This window comes from Maylandia zebra, linkage group LG18 (genome assembly GCF_041146795.1).
Source record: "Maylandia zebra isolate NMK-2024a linkage group LG18, Mzebra_GT3a, whole genome shotgun sequence".
NCBI lineage: Eukaryota > Metazoa > Chordata > Actinopteri > Cichliformes > Cichlidae > Maylandia > Maylandia zebra.
In genome coordinates, this window is record NC_135184.1 from 14943183 (window position 1) to 14964273 (window position 21091).

At 39.3% G+C, this 21091-nt stretch overlaps 1 protein-coding gene across 4 annotated transcripts in view; it reads left to right on the plus strand.

The window, feature by feature from the left end:
* Positions 1–7074, plus strand: part of gpt (glutamic--pyruvic transaminase) — a 17523-nt gene extending 10449 nt beyond the window's left edge. For 3 of the 4 annotated variants that reach the window (XM_004542884.6, XM_076876515.1, XM_004542883.6), the window contains 7 exons: positions 240–483; positions 2329–2408; positions 2497–2633; positions 2842–3016; positions 4352–4507; positions 5972–6084; positions 6407–7074. In XM_004542884.6, the coding sequence (XP_004542941.1) occupies positions 240–483; positions 2329–2408; positions 2497–2633; positions 2842–3016; positions 4352–4507; positions 5972–6084; positions 6407–6497 (996 nt within the window). In that variant the 3' untranslated portion in view covers positions 6498–7074. The remainder of the gene's footprint in view (positions 1–239; positions 484–2328; positions 2409–2496; positions 2634–2841; positions 3017–4351; positions 4508–5971; positions 6085–6406) is intronic. The other variant, XM_076876514.1, reaches the window with a different exon arrangement.
* Positions 7075–21091: the final 14017 nt, after the last annotated feature.

Consider the following 21091-nt stretch of genomic DNA (forward strand, 5'->3'; position numbering starts at 1 on the left):
AATTTGAATCTCAGTGACTTCATCGTAAAGGTCAGAGGTCAAGTTTTTTGAAAAACTTGTAAATGCAATAAAGAACAAAGCAACGTAGGATTTTGAAATTGATACCAAAGGTGCATCTACTAGGAGGATGAGAGTTAGCACTGGCAGCCACCAGTATTTAAAAAAAAAAGAAGTAATTTTCATAGTGCAGTCAGCATTATAACTGAAGCATCACAAATCTTTTCCGACCTGTTCTTCAGACAATGCTGAAGCTGCTGGTGTGTGGCGAAGGTACAACCCGTACCGGTGTTATGATACCCATACCTCAGTATCCCCTGTATTCAGCTGCACTGGCCGAACTGGGCGCTGTGCAGATCAACTATTTCCTTAATGAGGAAAAGTGCTGGAGCCTGGACATCACTGAGCTGCAGCGTGCTGTAAATGAGGCCAGGCAGTACTGCAACCCCCGAGCCTTATGCATCATCAACCCTGGAAACCCCACAGGTAAGTTCTTATTCCTTCCTATTGCATATGTCAAAGTCAATTAATCAAGTAGTTATTATAGAGAATTATCAGAATTATCATCATTTAATCTAGTTATGTGATTAATTTGTGCATCCTTGTTGTTTTAGCATTACATTTGCATCTTTTTTGTTGTATTCACATATATATATATATATATATATATATACACTCAACAAAAATATAAACGCAACACCTTTGTTACTGCTCCCATTCCCCATGGGATGGACGTAGAGACCTAAAATTCATTCCAGATACACAATATAACCGTCCCTCCCAAACAGTGGTCACAAATCAGTCCAAATGTGTGGTAGTGGGCACATCTGCTATATTGAGATAATCCATCCCACCTCACAGGTGTGCCACATCAGGATGCTCTTCTGACATCATGAGTAGTGCACAGGTGTACCTCAGACTGCCCACAACAAAAGGCCACCCTGGAATGTGCAGTTTTGTCTCACAGCAAAATGCCACAGATGCCACAAGCAATGAGGGAGCGTGCAATTGGCATGCTGACAGCAGGAATGTCAACCAGATCTGTCGCCCGTGCATTGAATGTTCATTTCTCAACCATAAGCCGTCTCCACAGGCGTTTCAGAGAATATGGCAGCACATCCAACCGGCCTCACAACCGCAGACCTCGTGTAACCACAGCAGCCCAGGACCTCCACATCCAGCAGGTTCACCTCCAAGATCGTCTGAGACTAGCCACCCAGACAGCTGCTGGAACAATTGGTTTGCACAACCAAACAATTTCTGCACAAACTGTCAGAAACCGTCTCAGGGACGCTCAACTGCATGCCCGTCGTCCTCATCGGGGTCTTGACCTGACTCCAGCTCGTCGCCGTAACAGACTTGTGTGGGCAAATGCTCACATTCGATGGCGTCTGGCACGTTGGAGAGGTGTGCGCTTCACGGATGAATCATGGTTCACATTGTTCAGGGCAGATGGCAGCTGAGAATGTCCCAGTTCTTGCATGGCCAGCATACTCACCGGACATGTCACCCATTGAGCATGTTCGGGATGTGCTTGACCGGCGTATACGACAGCGTGTACCAGTTCCCACGAATATCCAACAACCTCGCACAGCCATTGAAGTGGAGTGGACCAACATTCCACAGGCCACAATTGACAATCTGATAGACTCCATGCGACGATGTGTTGCACTGCATGAGGCAAATGGTGGTCACACCAGATACTGACCGGTTCTGGGTCCCCAGACCCCCAATAGCGCAAAAAAGTGCACATTCCAGGGTGGCCTTTTGTTGTGGGCAGTCTGAGGTACACCTGTGCACTACTCATGATGTCAGATCAGCATCCTGATGTGGCACACCTGTGAGGTGGGATGGATTATCTCAATATAGCAGATGTGCCCACTACCACACATTTGGACTGATTTGTGACCACTGTTTGGGAGGGATGGTTATATTGTGTATCTGGAATGAATTTTAGGTCTCTACGTCCATCCCATGGGGAATGGGAGCAAAAACAAAAGTGTTGCGTTTATATTTTTGTTGAGTGTGTGTGTATATATATATATATATATATATATATATATATATATATATATATATATACATACATATCCTAATAGACAAGCTAAACATCATAACACACTGATATTAAATTATCCATCCACCCAATTTCTTCAGCTTATCCAATTCAGAGTTGTGGGGAGACTGGAGCTGGATTAAATCTTTTCTGCAAGAAAGACTGTCCTGTCTCCTAACCAGGCCCAACACACATTTCCACGTATTTTGGATGAGCCACTAGATGGCAGCAAAGCTAAAGTCACTGCCCTATCATGAGCCTCTTAATTTTTACAGGTCAGGTTCAGAGCAGACAGTGCATTGAGGATGTAATTCGATTCGCTGCAAAGGAACGTCTCTTTCTCATGGCTGATGAGGTAATCTCTCTGAATGTCTTAAGACATCTGTCTGATGTATAATCTTCTTCACCTTGTTAATATCTATCCTATTGTCCTCATCTCCCAGGTGTACCAGGATAATGTGTATGCTGAGGGATGCCAGTTCCACTCTTTTAAGAAGGTCCTGTTTGAGATGGGGCCCGAGTACGCAGAAACAGTGGAACTGGCGTCTTTCCACTCAACCTCTAAGTGTTACATGGGAGAGTAAGTTGTTTTTTTTCCCCTCTTATTTGTGCTGGGGATAAAATAGCTATGAAAAAATAGTTATTTGAAGGGGAGGTTTTACAACAATTAGCTCCTATAGCTAATTGAAGCTATATATTGAAGTAAGGCTGCAATATATAGCTTGCGTTTCTCTCTTTCTTTGTGTTTTGTGTTTGCTGTAATTCTCACATTATAATCTGCCTTGTAGGTGCGGTTTTCGTGGGGGCTACATGGAAATCATCAACATGGACGATGAAGTGAAGGACCAGCTCACCAAGCTGCTGTCAGTTCGTCTGTGCCCTCCTGTTCCTGGTCAGGCTCTAATGGACCTGGTGGTTAACCCTCCACAGCCTGGGGAACCTTCTTATGGCAGCTTTATCAAGGTACACAGTCTACCATCATGGGCTGTATATAAATAAAATGATGACACTGAAGCTTAAATATCATAAACCTACATTCTTTATCACAGCTAGCAAGCAGTGACCCCTGTGGTTGCATAAAAGCTGTCAATGATCCGTAAACTCTCTTCTAATGATGACTTACAGCCCCAGTCACTAGTTTGAAGTCCTTTTGAATACAAACTATTGATTATGGATTTTACTTAACTTGCTGACATACCAGAATACGTTAACCTCTAGACATCCAGCCCATCGAGGGTTAAGCGAGGGTTTCGCTAAAAAGGTAAATTTTCAAAAGACAAACTTCCTGTTAGTGCCGTCAGGTAGAGCTGCATGAACACAAAAAATCAGCAGGGTACAGCTTCCACTTTCTTCTACTTCCCTGAGATGTCCATTTCTTACTGTGTTTATTAGGTGCACTTTTTTGGCCAGCTGTAGTGCGATTGCATTGGTGGTTTCAGTGCGCTTCTGTGAGGCGGATGGCGGCGCTGGCATGCTGTACAGCTTCGCTTTTATCAACATCTGAGCTGATGTTGGATGATTGACGTTAGAAACCACTGCACTGCTTTTCTTGGCCTTCATGCATTCATCATTACTGCACTTTGCGGTGTCTTTTCAGGCGGCTGAATAAGTTAGTTGTATTGCTGTTCATTACAGACACACAGCACTCTTTGCAAATGATTTCTTTTTGGAAGTATTTTCAAATAACGGCTAATGATCGGCTTTCAGGGACAAGCCGTTCATCTTCTGCTCTGCCAGACATTTTGTTCTATATCTGTTTTTAACACAGTGTCACTCGTCCAGATTAATCCAGGTAAATTCATGCCTTGCGATGGAGGGAACACCTGTGATTGGCTCATGCAAGCACGCCATCAGGAGCTGATTTATGGACCACTTGATTTTTGTTTGCTTTGCATTTTAAATATCGCTCAGTCATAATCATTTTATTGTTTTGTAGCCCTACCTTCACGTATCACTGTAGTTCATCCAGAAGAACACAAACGATGTTTCATGGTTTGCTTATAACAAAGCTTAAAATCAAAAGCTCTTGAGCTCAGCATTATCCTGCTCATGTTGTTTACTTCTGGTCATGTGTGATGTAAATCTAAGCAGTAAACTGTTCAAGTGCACCTCAAAGTCATTTAGGCAGGGATGAGATAAAAACCCTTTGCTGAATTTGAAACTTTTTTTTGGAGCTTACAGCACAGAGGATTGCAACATGCAGATAAAGTACTCCAATCAAGTGAATCCCAGCATCATAAATGTATATATGTTGGATCTAATGTTGCCCCCGCCCCAATATCTCTTTCCCACATCCAGGAACGCACAGCCACATTAAGTGCCTTAGCAGAAAAGGCCAAACTTACAGAGCAAGTTCTCAACACGGTCCAAGGCATCAGCTGCAACCCTGTGCAGGGTGCTATGTACTCCTTTCCTCGCATAACCATCCCTGAAAAGGCTGTCAAAGAGGCCACGGTCAGTCCTGAACCTTCTTTTATAAATAATTCACCATTTCTGTTTCAGGGTGATGACATTGGGGATGATCGTGGCTCAAGAGTTGGGAGTTCGCCTTGTAATCGGAAGGTTGCCGGTTCGAGCCCCGGCTTGGACAGTCTCGGTCGTCGTGTCCTTGGGCAAGACACTTCACCCGTTGCCTACTGGTGGTGGTCAGAGGGCCCGGTGGCGCCAGTGTCCGGCAGCCTCGCCTCTGTCAGTGCGCCCCAGGGCAGCTGTGGCTACAATGTAGCTTGCCATCACCAGTGTGTGAATGTGTGTGTGAATGGGTGGATGACTGGATATGTAAAGCGCTTTGGGGTCCTTAGGGACTAGAAAAGCGCTATATAAATACAGGCCATTTACCATTGGTCACAAGCAACAAAAGAAGAGAGACATTGCAGTTATGCAAGAATTTCTATAGAACATTCTCTCTAATCTCCAATCGCTCATGTTTGCAGTTCTGCTATTATTGTTTTAAAAATGTCTCTCTGTGACCTTCACGGCCTTAACTGCACTCATGTCACACTACACACAAGCCACATTAGGAATGGCCATTAAATACAACATGCAGACCGGTGGTGAATGTGCAACGTGCCAAAGAAGCTGAGCTCGTTGCCAACCTTGCTGTCTTAGAAGAACAAATGATTTCCAATGGCTCAGGGTTTCAGTTCTGTCCCACGGGCAATTGTTCTGTAGGAATTTCACGGAGAGCGGATGAATCAAAGCACCGAGAATCTGATCAGCCTTAGAGAGGGTAACGTCACATTGACCCACTGACATGTGGTCAGCTCCTGTGACTGACCACAAAGGAGTAGCATTATCCCAAAAACACACACATACCTGCATTATCACAGATCTGCTGTTAATCCTCTTTAACTTGCCTTGTGGCCTGAGATTTAAAAAAAACAACCCAAAAAATATCTTTTTAGAAAACACAACTTTAACGTTGTCCAAAAGTCACAGACAGCGTTTCTTTTTTGTTTTTTTATGTCATATATCTTCTATCAGCTGTTCATTATCAGATAAATTAAAATTCCCTAAATAAATTAAAATCATATGGATTTTTTTCCTTTCAAAATTCAAACATCATGTTTTCTTTTTAGTTGTATTTTGTACCTGAGGGTCACCATAGTGAAGACATTTAAAATATCTTAAACTTCTCATCCAACCTCAAGTCATGTTGTACAGCTTAATGTGGTACTTTATTTTATTTTATTGTGGTATTTGTTTTATTGAGCTTTTTCTGTTGTAATTTGTTCCAGTTGAGCTTTTAATTGATTTGTTTTGTTTATTTGAACTGAAAATACAATTTACTGTTATTTAAGTTAAATTAAGCATATATCCTCACAGTTTTCTGTTATAAGTATAGCTTTTAGTTAAAGAGCCCCATGCCACCAAATTATCAAGATTTGTACATATAATATTTCCTTTCCTCTCTCTCAGGAAACGGGACAGCAGCCAGACATGTTTTATTGCATGAAGATGTTGGAGGAAACGGGAATCTGCCTCGTACCTGGCAGTGGCTTTGGCCAAAAAGATGGGACCTACCATTTCAGGTACACAGCAAATGTGCAACCTACAGTCAGAAAATCAAGATATTCAGTTATTCAGTAGGTGCACTTTTATAAAACAACAATCACCTTCATAAATGTTGGTTTTAGTGCAGTCCTGTTGCTTTAGAGTGGCTTTGAACAAGTGGCTCAAAACATTTTTTATGTCATTTTTTAAAAAATATCTTAAATATTATCCCTGTCAGAACCTCTAAATTAATTCTTCTGGGATTCTGGAAGTCCAAAGAACTCTCAGCTGGGCCATCTGCTGTTTTCTACATCACTATGGTTAATTTGTGTTTTCATTTTCTTTGCTCCTCTTGCCCAGAATGACCATCTTGCCACCGACCGACAAGCTGAAGATCCTCCTCAATAAAGTCAAAGAGTTCCACCAGAGATTCACCCAGCAATATTCTTAAATTCCCGCATTTTTCCCGCTCCATTCACAAAAGGAGTAGCTGGCCAAACACAACAAAAAGTATCAGCCGACCAGAATTTTATCTGTTAATATTAAGTGCCTTCTCTGCAGTGGCTCTGGTAGTCTCTGTGATGACGCACTCCAACCTCTATAGCTGTCACATTTGGACATTTGCAGAATTTTGTCTTAAGGCGCTGTTTGTGCCAAAAAAAAAAAAAAAAAAAAAGAAGAGGTACGAAATTAAATTAAATTAGAGACCTGTGTCCTTTTCTTTTTTTTGGTGCAACATGGCTTAATCTATTATCTGTGTCGTTTTTAAAAGATGTATATACTCCAGGTCTGTAACTTTCATTTTGCTAAATGGCTTGACTCTGCGTCTTGAGTTATAAAGAAGGTGCAACGAAGAATGAAGAAAAGAGTGATGCTGCTTAGAAACTGAGAATGTGCAAAACAAAATGGTTAAAATATTCCACTTCTGTAGGCTTTGCTCAACTGGAAGAATATGCTGAAAAAGCTTCTTTTGCATGATGGTTCGGTAGTAAGTAATTTGGTAGTGTCAAAATAAATGTAATGCTCATGTTTTGCCTCATTATTTTGGAGAGTGTGTTTAAAAACAAGAGCCTCCTTTCTCTTTTCCTTTGACCTTGAATTCTATGGCAGCGATCTTATTTCCTTGGTTCAACATGCTTCTGTTGTTCACTGAAGGTGTTTTATGTCACATACCACAAACTGAAAAAGTAGCATTGTCTTTACTTGACATCTGTTCGTCTGAGTCTGGTGACCCTCTTTAACCTCAGTCTTCTTCCTTGAGACAAATGATAAAATCAGCACATTGTGTGTAATTTTAGCAGCCTTAGCCTTTCAGTTCAGCTTTATGTATAGAGCACCATTCACAACAACAGTCACCTCAAACTTTATAGCTTCTTCTTTTCTTATAACATTCGACGTTAACAAGAAAACCCCAGCAGTCAGACATTCACCTAAGAGCAAGCACATGGCAACAGTGAGGAGCAAGAACTCCCTTTTAACAGAACTAGACTAAGGGAGGAACAGTCAGTCTAACCAGTTTGGGGGGGAGCACAGAATATAAACTATTAGAAAGAGAAGACATACTGTTGTCAGCTGGACTTCATCTCTTGCTTCCTCCTCCGTAATGGTAGTTCAGAAGGCTGGGTGAAAGCTGAAGAAAGAAAACATTTCACAATCACACACACTTTTAAATCTGACACCTAAAATATGGTAAAGTTACATAACTAACTGTAGGGCTTATATTTAAAAAAAATAGAAGAAAATTAAGTAGCTTTTATTTTGAAATTGTCAGTTTTAGGAAGACAGTGAATTGGATATATATTATGAAAATAAAAACAAGGATGTAAGTAACATTAAAAAAAACACTAAAATATTATGCAACAGTAATTTGTGTTATGTGCAAATGGTTATAATATACAGTAAAATACACTAAAAGGCAGACCATTGATGATTTCCATTAAGTAAATGGAGGATTTTATTTAAGTTTAAAGAATCATGATCCTATAACTGTCTTGGGTCTTTTATTTTGAAAGTTGCATATTGTTGCCATAAATAAAAACCTCTGTGTGTAACTGGTAGCTCTTCTCAATAATCTTATTGCACAAATTTTAAAACATACTGGTCTCCCAAGAAGAAAGTGAAGGGTTTTATTTTGAAAATACAACACATACTATACTGTACTATGAACAAAGTTTACCCCAGTATATGTCTATTATTTGGTTTCAGTTACCCTGTCATTACCAAGCAGGATAAGGGATCATGCAAAGCTGAATATTAACTCGCTGAGTTAACTCCACATTTACTCGTGCATTCACAAGAAAGGTGTTGGCAGCATCTGACCAATCTGACAAACACAGATAAGTGTACTGATCTGTGAGCTTCAGCATGCAGCAAGAAGAAATGGAAGTGAGGCAAAACATTTTTTTGAGCAGGCAATTTATTGAAAACAACACTTAAACTGAAGCAGGCTGTTTTACAGCTGATCAAAAGTTTAAGACCACACCTCTGAAAAAAACCCCCGTAAATCCTCCCAATACAAAAGTTCCAAACATGAATTAATGAGTAGCTCTACCATTATTGTTGATCACTTCAAAAATTCGTTGCGGCATGCTTAATGCAAGCGTTTACATGAGGTTCGTGGGAGCATTTCTCCAAGTGGTGAAGACGGCCGGATGAAGGGCATCTACTGTCTGGAACTGTTGTCCATTTTTTTAAAATTTCCCTTGCCATCCATCCCCAAAGGTTCTCAGTTGGATTTAGATCAGGGGAACATGCAGGATGGTCCAAAAAAGTGATGTTATTCTCCCAGAAGAAGTCCCTTGTCCTGCTGGCATTGTGTACTGTAGCATTGTCCTGTTGAAAAACCCAGTCGTTACCACACAGAGGAGGGCCTCAGTCATGAGGGATGCTCTCTGCAACATCTGGACATAGCCAGTGGCCGTTTGACACCCCTGCACCTCCTGAAGCTCCATTGTTCCCCTGATGAGAACTTTGAAGACATTTTTTGTTTTTGAAGCCCTTCAGTCTCAGATAAAGGGCCTGATATTTATGGGGCTGCAGTCGGCACCAGTGACAGCCTTAATTTCTTAAGGTCCAACCATGCAAAATATGATTTTTTGCGATTTTTCAAGTGGTCTTAAACTTGCAATCGCAACTGTATGTTATATTAAGCCCCAATAAACACAAAACAAGGAGGAATCTTCAAAAAAAGAAAGGACTGAAACATATAAGAGAATAGAGAATAAGAAGAAGAATGACCTGGCAGCAGCAGGTCACAGGTCAATTTTTGACCTGCTGCTCAAGATTTTTCTTAAAACATCTGTGACGGTGGAGTTATCTTCATTGTGACCCTGCGTCATTTCAGTGGATTCCTTTTGTCCTCTTCCCTCTCTGTTTGATATGTGAAACACAAGCTGCAGCATTTTTTTCCCATCTTTATTTCAAGAAGTTGCTCTACCTGCAACACTCAGAGACAGGTGGATCATTAGGTTTAAACAGCGTAAACCTAAAGTGTGTAATGTTCATTTCAAGCAGAGCAGAATAATAATTTTCTCTGAGAGAAAAAGGTATTGTAATGTGAACGCGCATGACAGGTCAAACCACACGGAGAGAGATTAGAGTCAAACAAACCAATCAGACGGCAATATTCAAATGAATCAACTGTCAGTTAGTGACACTGTGTCAGTGAAGCAGTGAAAGTTACCATGGCGATGCCATTCCGCGTGACTGACAGTGAAATCTATGTGAAGTTTTGCTCAGCACCACGAGAAGCGGCTGATAGAATCAGAAGTCGTACTGACGTGGTTTAAAAACCGTGAACTTCCTGATGAGCTGCTCTACAGATCCTTTTTTTGTTGTTGTTTTCTGTTCCTGGTTTTAAACCACTGGTAGTTTCTGCTTTACTTCAGAAATCCTTGAAAAAAATATATAAATACTTTCTGTAGGGAAGTTAGATGGCACATTCAGATGCCTACAGATTAAAAAGTGTATGTCTGTTGGCTTTGATTAAGACATTGTTTGAAAGAAGCCAGATTTTTCCAGGTTTTGGTAGTAAAATGATTTCTGTAGAGATAAATTTGGTACCACATGATCATTTTTTTTAATTGTCAGCTTCTTCCTCTCATGTACTTACATGGTGAGAGATTTTTGGGAAGGAAATAATAAATTGTAATATGTCCTTCCAACCACTTTGTTTATTGCTTATCACAAGTCACACCCTGAACTGATCAGTCTATTCCAGAGAAACGATGACTATTCACACTCAAAATCACACTTATACTCAATTAAGAATTAGTCTAATGTGAATGTCTGGGAATCCAGAGTACCCAGAGAGAGCCCACACACTATGGTTAATTACGGAGTTCCACAGGGCTCTATGCTAGGACCAACTCTGTTTACATTAAACATGCTTCCCTTGATACCCATCTTTATTTATCCGTGAAGGCAGTTGATAGACACCGAAAGCCCTTGAACATTTTGACCCTAAAGCAAAAGTAGCGTCACTTTATGAATTAAGTCTTAACTATGTAGCACTTTTAAAGGCTCAACTTGAAGATGAACAGCATCTCTAAAATATTAAAATAATCTCTAACACAAACAGGAAACCAGTGGAGAGAAACTATGATTAAAGTGATATTGCAGGATGCGTAAATGCCATGCTCAACAGGTTGGAAGTGAGAAAACGTTTCATTTCAGTATGATCAGAGGGAGTTTGTCCCTCTAATCCGTAGCTACTGAATTTCCCCCGTGGTATCAGATAGGATTCTGAACAGGCTCCATATAGCAAGGTAGTGTAAGGGAGTAAACAGAGCAGTGCAAACTACCTCTTTCTGTCACTTTGATCCATTGCTCATATAAAAATATCGAGCAGAGCAGCTTTGAAATACAGAAGTATTCAGTGGCATCTTTAATCAAACCAGTTCAATATAGGAAGATGTCCTTGTAATAACAAAACGGAACAGTTAAATAGACAAGCGATGTAGAAATATTCCATTGCAGCAATAAAGACTGAAGTCGAGATGGTGAAGTGTGAGCTGTCTGCTCACTCCTGAAGCTGTCTCCTCTAATCACGTTGTTCAGATGTTTCTGGCTCAAGAGGATGTACATGCAGATACCACAACTACTTTTACTGTCTTATTTAATCTTTCATCTATTTTATTGCCTAGCATGCAGTTTCGGAGCAAGTAGGGGTGATGGATGGTGATACAGGTTTGTGTGTGTCAAAGTGTGTATGAGAGGCAGAAAGAGTGAAAGACCATGTAGAGTATGTGTTAAAAGTGAAGCTTGTAGTTTGAAGGGGTTTTCTGCTCTCTTCCCTTCTGCTCCACAGTGGCTGTCAGCTTTAATTATCTTTGACAAAGGGCCTCCTGAATCCTAATTACACTGAGCTTTGTCTTTTCCTGGAGCCCTTCACTATTCACTCCAGCTGCTTGACGCACTCACACGTTCCAGTCCTCTTCACCCAAAATTAATTGGGTGCGTTTGCAGTTTTTCTCCCGTCTCCTGACATCTTTTGGGAATCAAAGGTCATCATTAGTTCGGGTGAGGATGTAGGGCGACAGAGGGACAGTCATGCATCAGACATCAGGGCCGTCATGTGGCTGTCCTGGTTTTGACAATGACCAGTCTTTATTCACTGTGTACAGTCTTATACGAGATTTATTTGACTGACTGGAAGATCTTACTGAGCCTCAGCTGTGTTTGTGGACAGTGTTAAGGTTCACAATTGAGGAGGGAGAGTACAAACCACCCATGGTCCAGAAGGTCTTGGTCAAACAATGATTTTAATGAACACACGTGTGGGAAGATACTCTGTACGCCGACAGCAAGTAATCTCCAACTTAATCAAAGCATGAACAGATATTTTATAGCATCAGGGTTTGATTTACTGACGCCCCTTCATGCGTCACAGATACATTTTATACATAGATCAGATCAACACCACAATGGCTTTTAACCCAGAAGATCATCTTCTATTTTCATGGCTGGTACTTTCCGTTCTTGTCTTAAAGTAAATTGTTCCTCTTTCTTGCCGAGACAACAAGGACGGTTCCTCTTTTACCGAGACACTTTTGCAATTACAACCAGACATGACTAATCTCTCCTCTAAATAAATCTAACTAATGTGTGTGTATGTGTTGACCTCACATGCTCTTTGTGTCACCTCTTCACCTCCAACCTGCTGTCTCGTCCTCAAATGCTCTTTCTCAATTCACCTGTTGCACTTCTGACCTTTCACCAGACCAGAGGCTCACTGAGACTATGTGTATGTCTTCTACTAAATAAATGTTTTAACCAAGAACTTCTACTTAAAAGCTTAATATAAAATGATCTGATATATAAGTGTTTTGTAAGCATGTATTGCAATTCCTTCTATGGCTCCAAGTCACTTGCACAATAGATTGTCCGAACATCGCGCCGAACAAAGCTTCCGACCCCCAATTAATTGACCGAGCTCCAACTCTTTAATAAGCACAGATATGCATTGTGTATAAAATAGTCATAACTGCTTAAGACCTTCTTAAAGCTATCTGTTACATTGTTAAAGCCTCGTCTTAGCCTGCTGCTCAAAATAACTTTCACTTCTGCAAAACTCTCCAAGCCTGTTTCCTGTCCTGTTACTTTTAGCCTTTCTGAAAGACACACACTGTTCAACCCCTGAATGCAATATAAACTCCAGATTATATTATTAATGCAATGGTAATGATGACAATTATTTAACAATAGCAGTAAAATAATTTCCCTGCTCCACAACAGACAATTCTTCATTATATTGTATGCGTGGACACTGATGATAACCAGTTTGGTCAAAATTGTAACGCTGTGAAGTGACTTAACATAAAATCTCATGTGAACCTTATATGAAAGGTGCTTTAATTTGTAATTAGTTCATTTAATTATTGGGAAAAAAACATCAAAACAATATTTAACTGTGAGTTTTAACTGAGAAAGGGTTGCAGCCAGCTATTGTCTTATTTTATTTTTATTGGATTAAGCTTATTATTATTTATATTATAATAGCTTAGTGAAACTGTCCAAGCTAAAAATAAAAATAAAAATCTATTATGGATGTGACAAAACTGCAGTTCTTTAAATGTCCACTTAGAGCTGACTCCAAGAAATCTCCACAAATTGCCAGGGGAAAATGCCAAAACTTAGACCACAAATTAACATGTTTAGATTGCATTACCCTACAGAGCTTCTGAGGGCCACATCATGATCTGAAAAGATATGATGATGCAGACAGAAAGGGGTCTGAAATTTAGAAGCCATCAGCGTTGAGTAAAGACAGAATCTATTTTTGCCCAAGTAATTGCTGATGTCCTCACCTGGATGGAAACCTAATGCTGGTTATTTCTTTGTTATCTTGTACGTTTACACAAGATACTTTACAATTCCATTTTATTTGTATAGTGCCAAATCACAACAACTGTTGCCTTGAGGAATTATTAACTGCATGGTGAAGACCCTACAATAATAGAGGGAAAAAACAATCCAGCAACCGGCTTAAGCAAGCACTTGGCAACAGTGGGAAGGAAAAACTCAACAATCAACAAAAACAAGATAGTAATCCATAAGGCCAAAATATATGCTTCAAAACAAAGCTTAAAAAAATCAGTAGTTAATATTATTGTGGCTAAGTCCAGTTTTTACATGCAGTATATGGGTACTAATCACACTTTAGCTGCTCCAGGCTACAGCGTAGCTGCTGACTTTAGCTGTTTGGTATGAATGCAAAGTAGCTGCATGTAATTTTTGTCTTCTTATTAGAAAAACATTAAATAACTTGGTTAAAATTTATTATTGTTCATTTCCAATGATAAAAAAAAAATGGACACTTGACTGTGACAGGTACGATAACTAAGCTATGCAGTCACACTTGTTTTGTGGAGCCTTACAGGGTTGGACTGTATAAAAAGACAAGTCAACAAAGAAGGTAAAATACTCCAAAATACAAAGTTATTTTGGTCTACTTCTTTTATCATCCTATGCTGTCATCATACTCAAAGTAAAATGTTCTGAAAATTAAACTGATGCACTGTAGGAGGTGGAAATGAGTGAAACAAACACTCCTCATTTCCAATCAACCACTGCATTGTTTCCTTGAAGACGTATGTGGCTGCTACTTAAGGTTAAACTTAAACTTAGCTGTTACAATCACTGTTTTGAACATAATGATTTACAAGTAGGTGTGGTGTAATCAAAGAAGGAGATTTTCTGCTTCCACATTCAGGTGCTCCGTTGCCGTTTTCTTTCTCAGTTTTCTGACTGTGAGCATAATTTTAATCCGGCTGAAAAAAGAGACGTTCTTTCATTTTCATATAAGAGCCACTTTCCCCCTGCCAGAGTCACCATGAACTCAAAAACTGTAACAGTACTAGTGAACTGCCTTATTTATTCATGGCACAGATTCAGCAAGGTGATGGGAAGATTCCTCTGTGATTCTGGTTGATATTGACTTGACAGCATCGCACAGTTGCTTAAGATTTGCTGACAACACAGCCATGACATGAATCTCCTGTTCCACCACATCCTAAAGATGCTCTACTGGGTTGAGATCTGGAGACTGTAGAGGCAACTCATTGTCATGTTCAAGAAACCAGTTTGAGATGGATACAGGGTCCTCATGAGGGCATGGACATGGTCAGCAATAATGCTGAGGTAGGCTGGGGCTTTTCGTCATTTTGGTGAGCCCACGCTGACAAAAGTGTGGTCTTCTGCTGCTGTAGCCCATCTGCTTCAATGTTTGGCTGTTTGTGCACTCGGGATGCTCTTCTGCATACTTTGGCTGAAGCAGAGCTGACGGGTTATTTGAGTTAGTGTTGCTGCTCGAAGCAGTCTAGCCATTCTCCTCTGAACTCTGGCATCAACAAGGCATTTTACACTCCACGAACTGCCGCTCATGGGATGTTTCCTCTTTTTCAGACCATTTGCTGTAATCCCCAGAGATAGTCATGTGTGAAAATCCCAGCAGATCAGCAGGTTATGAAATGCTCAGACCAGCCTGTCTGGTACGAACAAACACGCCATTATCAAAAGACACTTAAATAACCTTTCTTCATGATTCTGATGTTCAGTGTGAACTTCAGTAGGTCACCATATCATTAGACAGAAGGGCGTACCTAACAGATTTCCCAGAAGTGTATTTTGATTATTTATTTTAATCGTGCACCCAAATGAAGGTGTACGTAGCATATTAGGATTTCAGTAGAATTTTTAATAACAACATTGACTATTCTGGATGTTATCAGAAGGTCTCTCCATTCATGAACATCCATTGCAAGTTCATTGTAAAATATCTCGGAACAGCTTTATATCCTTATGTTTATCATTTTATGACCTTACTCTAACCTAACTGATTTTTTTTTACGTATTCTAAATGGGGTCAAAAATATTAAAGAGCCATTCAGACTTTTACGAAACACACTCAGCTCTGTAAATTAAGAAGGCCAGATTGGGAAAAGTATGAAAAGAGAAAACAGTAAGAGGGGTGGAGTGATGATACCGAGATTGGGTGATAAATCTTGTTCTGATCAGGTTTCTCTGGTGCCCTCACACCTCAGTCTCTTTCTTGGGGTAATTAATCAATCCCAGACTGGAGCCATTGATCGGCCTCTTGTAGCCCTCGGTATGTTTACACTCCTCGATTGTATTTGCCACTAAGCCCCTCGCTGCCGCTCAATCTCATCGGCAGAAAATGTGACACTCCGCCCTCTGATGCCTTCAGCAAAACAGAGCATCGATTGACATCTCGATGAAAATCAATCTACCTTTTTTTTTTTTTTTGCATGGGGGATTAAATTTTGTCATAATCCTTTGTTGTAAATCTGTTTTTCGGGTTGCAATGCATTAAGTTTATTGTGAGCACACAAGTGTGTGTAACTTGTGTGTAACTTCTCATGGAAGTTAGCTGTTGTTCATAAAATATATATATAATAAAGAATATTTTAATTACTTTAATGTCTGTATTATGCACATGAATCTGAAAATCATATTCAGTGTTCTCTATTACATTTGATTACATTGTATTTGATAAGAGTTACTATAGGTACAGGTATTTATTAAAAGTGCCACCACATAACTTCTAAATGTAATCACATTTATTTACATAGCGCCAGTTCACAACAAGAGTTCCCTTAAGGCGCTTTATATTGTAAGTTAAATCTTACAAAACATCAGAGGGAAACTCCAACTCCAGGATGATACCCTAAGAGCAAGAACTTGGCGACAGTGGGAAGGAAGAACTCAAGTATCTGTTACTTAAAACCTTTTAGACTCTTAAGTAAAAACCACCGTTAGTGGAGTAAAGAATACACCGTTTTATTCTGAATAATAAATCACTGGAAATAATTTGCAAATGAACATAACAGTAAAAAACCTGAATGCACTTTTGACAAACTGCATTAAAGTTCATTTTTTCATTTTCAAATATTTTTTTCTTGTTCCTCCACTGTCTGCCTTACATGTTTATGTTTATTTAAAAGGGTCAGTGCATATAATGCTGCACTCCAGCTACCTCGGAAATCAGATGTCGCAGCTCGGGAATGACAGAGAAGAAAATAACTGATGTTATGTTGTGTAGCCCAAAGAGCTTCTAACGTGATATCATACATCTCAGATTCTGTCCTGCATTGCTTACATTCCCAGAAAGAATTAAAGCAACAAGCAATGCTTTCCTTGTACATATGGGCGGTCTGTGTGGCTGTTATGAAAAAAAATCTCATGTTCTGTGCTTGTTCTTATATGTTGTAGAGAAATTTAAATATATTTTTAATACCTGCAAGAACTGCTGTTTTGAACTAAAGCTCCTCTCAGCTTCCACATTTCATCCCTGGATCTCTGATTGCCTCCCCCAACAGTGAAGTGGAATGAAATAACAATTCCACCTGATTATCAAGCCGTTAAATCTCAAGTGAGTCATCTGGACTAAGTAGTTATGTTGCACTTCTAAAAAAATGTTAAAAAGCAAAGCATTCATATAACTTTTCTAAGTATCTTCTTACTGAGTCTCTAACAGGCTGCAGCTCATGATTCAACATCTTATTCAGAGACTGTTTGTGAGATGACAGCTTTGTGCTGCTGCTGCTGGAGGACAGGAGGATGCCGCAGAGAAGGCAACATGATTAGGAAATTAGTTACAAGAAATGGTACCCCAGTCATTAATGCTATTAAATAAGAAGCAATTTGAAGCACTGTTATTAAAGGTGTTCTTAGATTTTTTTTCTTTGGCACTTTTAATATTTAACAAAACTTTGTATCAAAAAGCCTCATTATTGGCTGACGTCAGGCTCTCTTTGATCACTTGGTTTGACACAAATAAAAATACAACAATGACCCGTTGATAGCGCCAAAAGCCACTAACATACTTTATGTCTGATTTAATGTTTGAAACAAGGTGATTTTCAATGACTCTCAAATTACTGAGATATTGTTTTTTTTTCTCTAAAATTTAGGAAAACACTGAAAGGGGGGAACGGTGGATTTCTGTTTATGCATTTGTTTTCTAAGATTTCTCGTAAAGATATTTACTCAGCCCGTTTCTGTTTGTTCTCTTCTGGTCAGTTTGGATTTCAGTGAGATTTTTGACATTTTGATCTTCTCGGATTACAGGGAGACGTACGGAAACTTGCATCAGCCAATTAAAAAAAAAAATTACATTCAATATTATGTTATGATTATGCCAATATTATATTCTCAAACTTGAGTCACATTCTCTGAAGTTTAAGTCTGTAACTCAAAATTTTGAGATAATTCTCTTAAATTCCGATGCGCTTCTATAGAAACATGAGGAAACTTGGTAATTTACATGTGAAAGTTTATACAGTTCAGAAACTGGCCTGTAGAAGGTGCTAAAATATCTATAGCTGAAAGAAGTTCCAACGTGTGTGTATACTATTCCATATTTATGAACTCTGATCCAGGACTTGTTTTTCTCTGCACATGAGTCAAAATGTGCTTGAAGCTCTGAATAGGTTGCTCTTTTTTAAAAACTTTTTTATTCATCTTTCACTTTTAGGAATTATAAGCTTGCTTAATGCTTTTGCATCTTAACAAATCTAAATTCAGTTTCTTCTTTTAAACTCTCACGAGGTTACTATCTGAGCTCAACAAGGAGCTTTTTTAAAGCTTTTAATGAAGACATATACTCCAAGGACAGCGGTGCAAGGACATGAACACATATCAAAAAGGCTTTAAGTGCAGCTGTTTTCTGGGTAACTGGAATGAAGTGAAGAAATCAAAGAAAACAATCGCAGCCAATCACGCCCTGATTTTCACTTGAATGAAAAGCCCTGCTCTCCAGTCCCACCCAGGACATTTGTGATTACTTCTCCTTCTTAAATACAGTAAAAGACCAGCTTTGAGTGGGTTGTGTGGTAACGCACGCTGCTTCCCCCCCCGTGGTGCTGAACTGTTGAGACCAGCCTTTTTTTCCCTTTTTTTCTTCTTCTTTTTTTTTAAAACTGGCTTTCAGTGGAAAGAAAAATAAACAACCAAATTCTGAAAGAGCAGCATGTGAAAAGTACATGCATCTCCTCACAGATACCCAGCACACATGGTGTTTTATCAGTTGATAAACACTCTGCCGTCAGCGGTCACATAATATTTCTCTTTATATTCCTGACTGCTTATGAGAGGTCCATTCACTTTCCTTCCCATTCACCACATAAATTCCTTGACAAACCTGTCTCGGCTTTGATTGTCATAACCACAATTGAACCCTGCTTAGCCAATCAGGTCAGGCTACCTAAAGGTCATACATATTTCATGTGGCATCGCATTTATCTGACAAAGTTTTTTTTTTTTTTTTCCTTGTTGAATTGAAATCACGCCTCATATTTCATTAGACACTCGGAAAGCCGCCGATCTGTGGTCAGATGGGCTGTATGTTTTATTCATGTCCTCTGAACATCTGCTTGTCCGGGTGTCAAAAATCATCAGATTCCCAGAGGACTCCTGCCTGACTGGTTGTAAATGAACTCCGAAGCTGAGACTCAAAACAACCTGTCAGATCTCCTCACCGCCAGAGGAATCTCTCCGCACAGCTGCAGAGGTGGGCTGCTGAGTAAAGATTCATTAAAGTCAGCTTTGGACACATGCAAGTTGTCTCTTTCTCTCTTTTTCTTTTTCTTTTCTTTTTTTTTTTTGAAGTAAAACATAATATTTAGACTCTGATTCATGATACTGTGAAAAGCTTTTAATACAAGTTGTGCCTTCTTCCCACAGCTTTTGGTAAATTTTGACACTGCTGTTCACTCTGGCTCTTGGTCGACAAGTCTCCCTGAGTCACTGGAGGTTTGTGCCAACTGGAGGGAAAGAGCCTGACCACTAACAAGTGCTCACTGACTCAGAGCCGCCACAGTATGTCCCACTGTGTTGGTGCATGTGTGACTGTGCATGTGCGTTTTATATACTAATCAATTATATACCATTCTATTTATCACTTTGCACCCATCCCACAGAAAATGTGTTCTTTTAGAAATGTTCATGTATTTTAGCTCACACACGGTGCCCTTAAGAACCACGGCTTATCAGCAACAACGCCTAATTGATAAAATGAAAGGCTATAAGAGTAAAAATAGATCCCAATTCAACCGTAAAGAGAGTCTTTACAATAACTTTTCACACAACCTATGATCTACGGTATAATTTTGCTTCTTTGAATCAGCTGCTTAAATTAGATATTGTGAAACATAACATAACAAAACATACTGGAAAAAAGGTAGCAATTTTAATATCTGGAGAATTAAGGCATTATTTTAACGAGTACTTGCGAGCACATTACTGGGTCACAAATAGATACTGAGAACAGTAAATGAGAAGAAAAATTCCCTGTTAATTTTACATTTATACACACATTTTTCTTACTGCACAGTTAAAGGAAAAGAAATCTTAAAGATTAGTTCTAGATGTAGTAGATTACTTTTTTAGTTACACTCTTAACAAACCTCTCAACCTATCACTCTACCCTTTACAACCTGCTTTATCAAATTTTCAAAAGCTTGGAAATGTCCTTTGATTCATTCTTCTTTGTATATTTAAGTATAAAACATGAATTCATGTGAAAAAGAAAGTTTTCATAGGACTCTGTGCAGCTCTTTGAAAAACTCAGCTCAGTAGCAGGAATTTGAAGTGATTGTTTTCTGGCTTTATCGGCCTCTCTGATCATTGTGGGGGAATTTTGGCCCCCTCTTCTTTATAATGCTGCTTCACTTCATTCAGATCTGTGAGCATTTGTTTATGCACCGCTCTCTCAAGATCCCACCACAGCATTTCAATGAGGTTGACGTCTGGACTTCAGTGTTGGTGTCATTACTCAAAAAAAAAAAAAAAAAAGAGGAATATTTTGTACAGTACTCATTACTTTTCTTAAAAGTAATGCAGTATATTACTTAATTACTCATTTGGAGAAAGCACTTTGTTACACTACTCGTTACATTGATTCCTTATCACGCTGTAAAATGACCTGAAACACATTGTCACATAATTATCAGTTAACAATACAAACCTTAGGCTACACCCCCACACACCAGCACAAATCCCGATTCTATATTTTTTTCTTTTTGTTCTTAGTTAAGAAAAGAAAGCCAGCAACACAACGACAAGAAGAAAACCAGCACAAACAGACAGCGATCGCCACAGTGATTCTACTTTAGAACCACGAACAGGTAGAAATAAAGTTAGCTTAGCGTTAGCATACAGTCTGTGCAGATGCTTGCACTCTCGTCCTTTTGTGCTATAAAAATGAAAGTAATGTCCATGTCTCCAACCCTATTGACAGTCCACTGTTTTCCATAAACTGAAATCAGCTGATTGTAGCAGAAATGCACATAAAGAAGAAAGTATTTTTGTTTGATTTTTTATTTTTTCATTTTATCCGCCTGTGCTAAGCATTGCGATCATTGTCCCGTTGCATGACTAAATTTCTTTCGCTTTTCTGATAAACGGGCTAATACTTAACTCTAGAATATTTTGGCATACAGAAGACCTCATGGCTCATATGACTGCAAGGTGCCCAGAATCCTGTGGCCTGTATGGCCTCCCTGCATTGTCAAATACCACTGATAT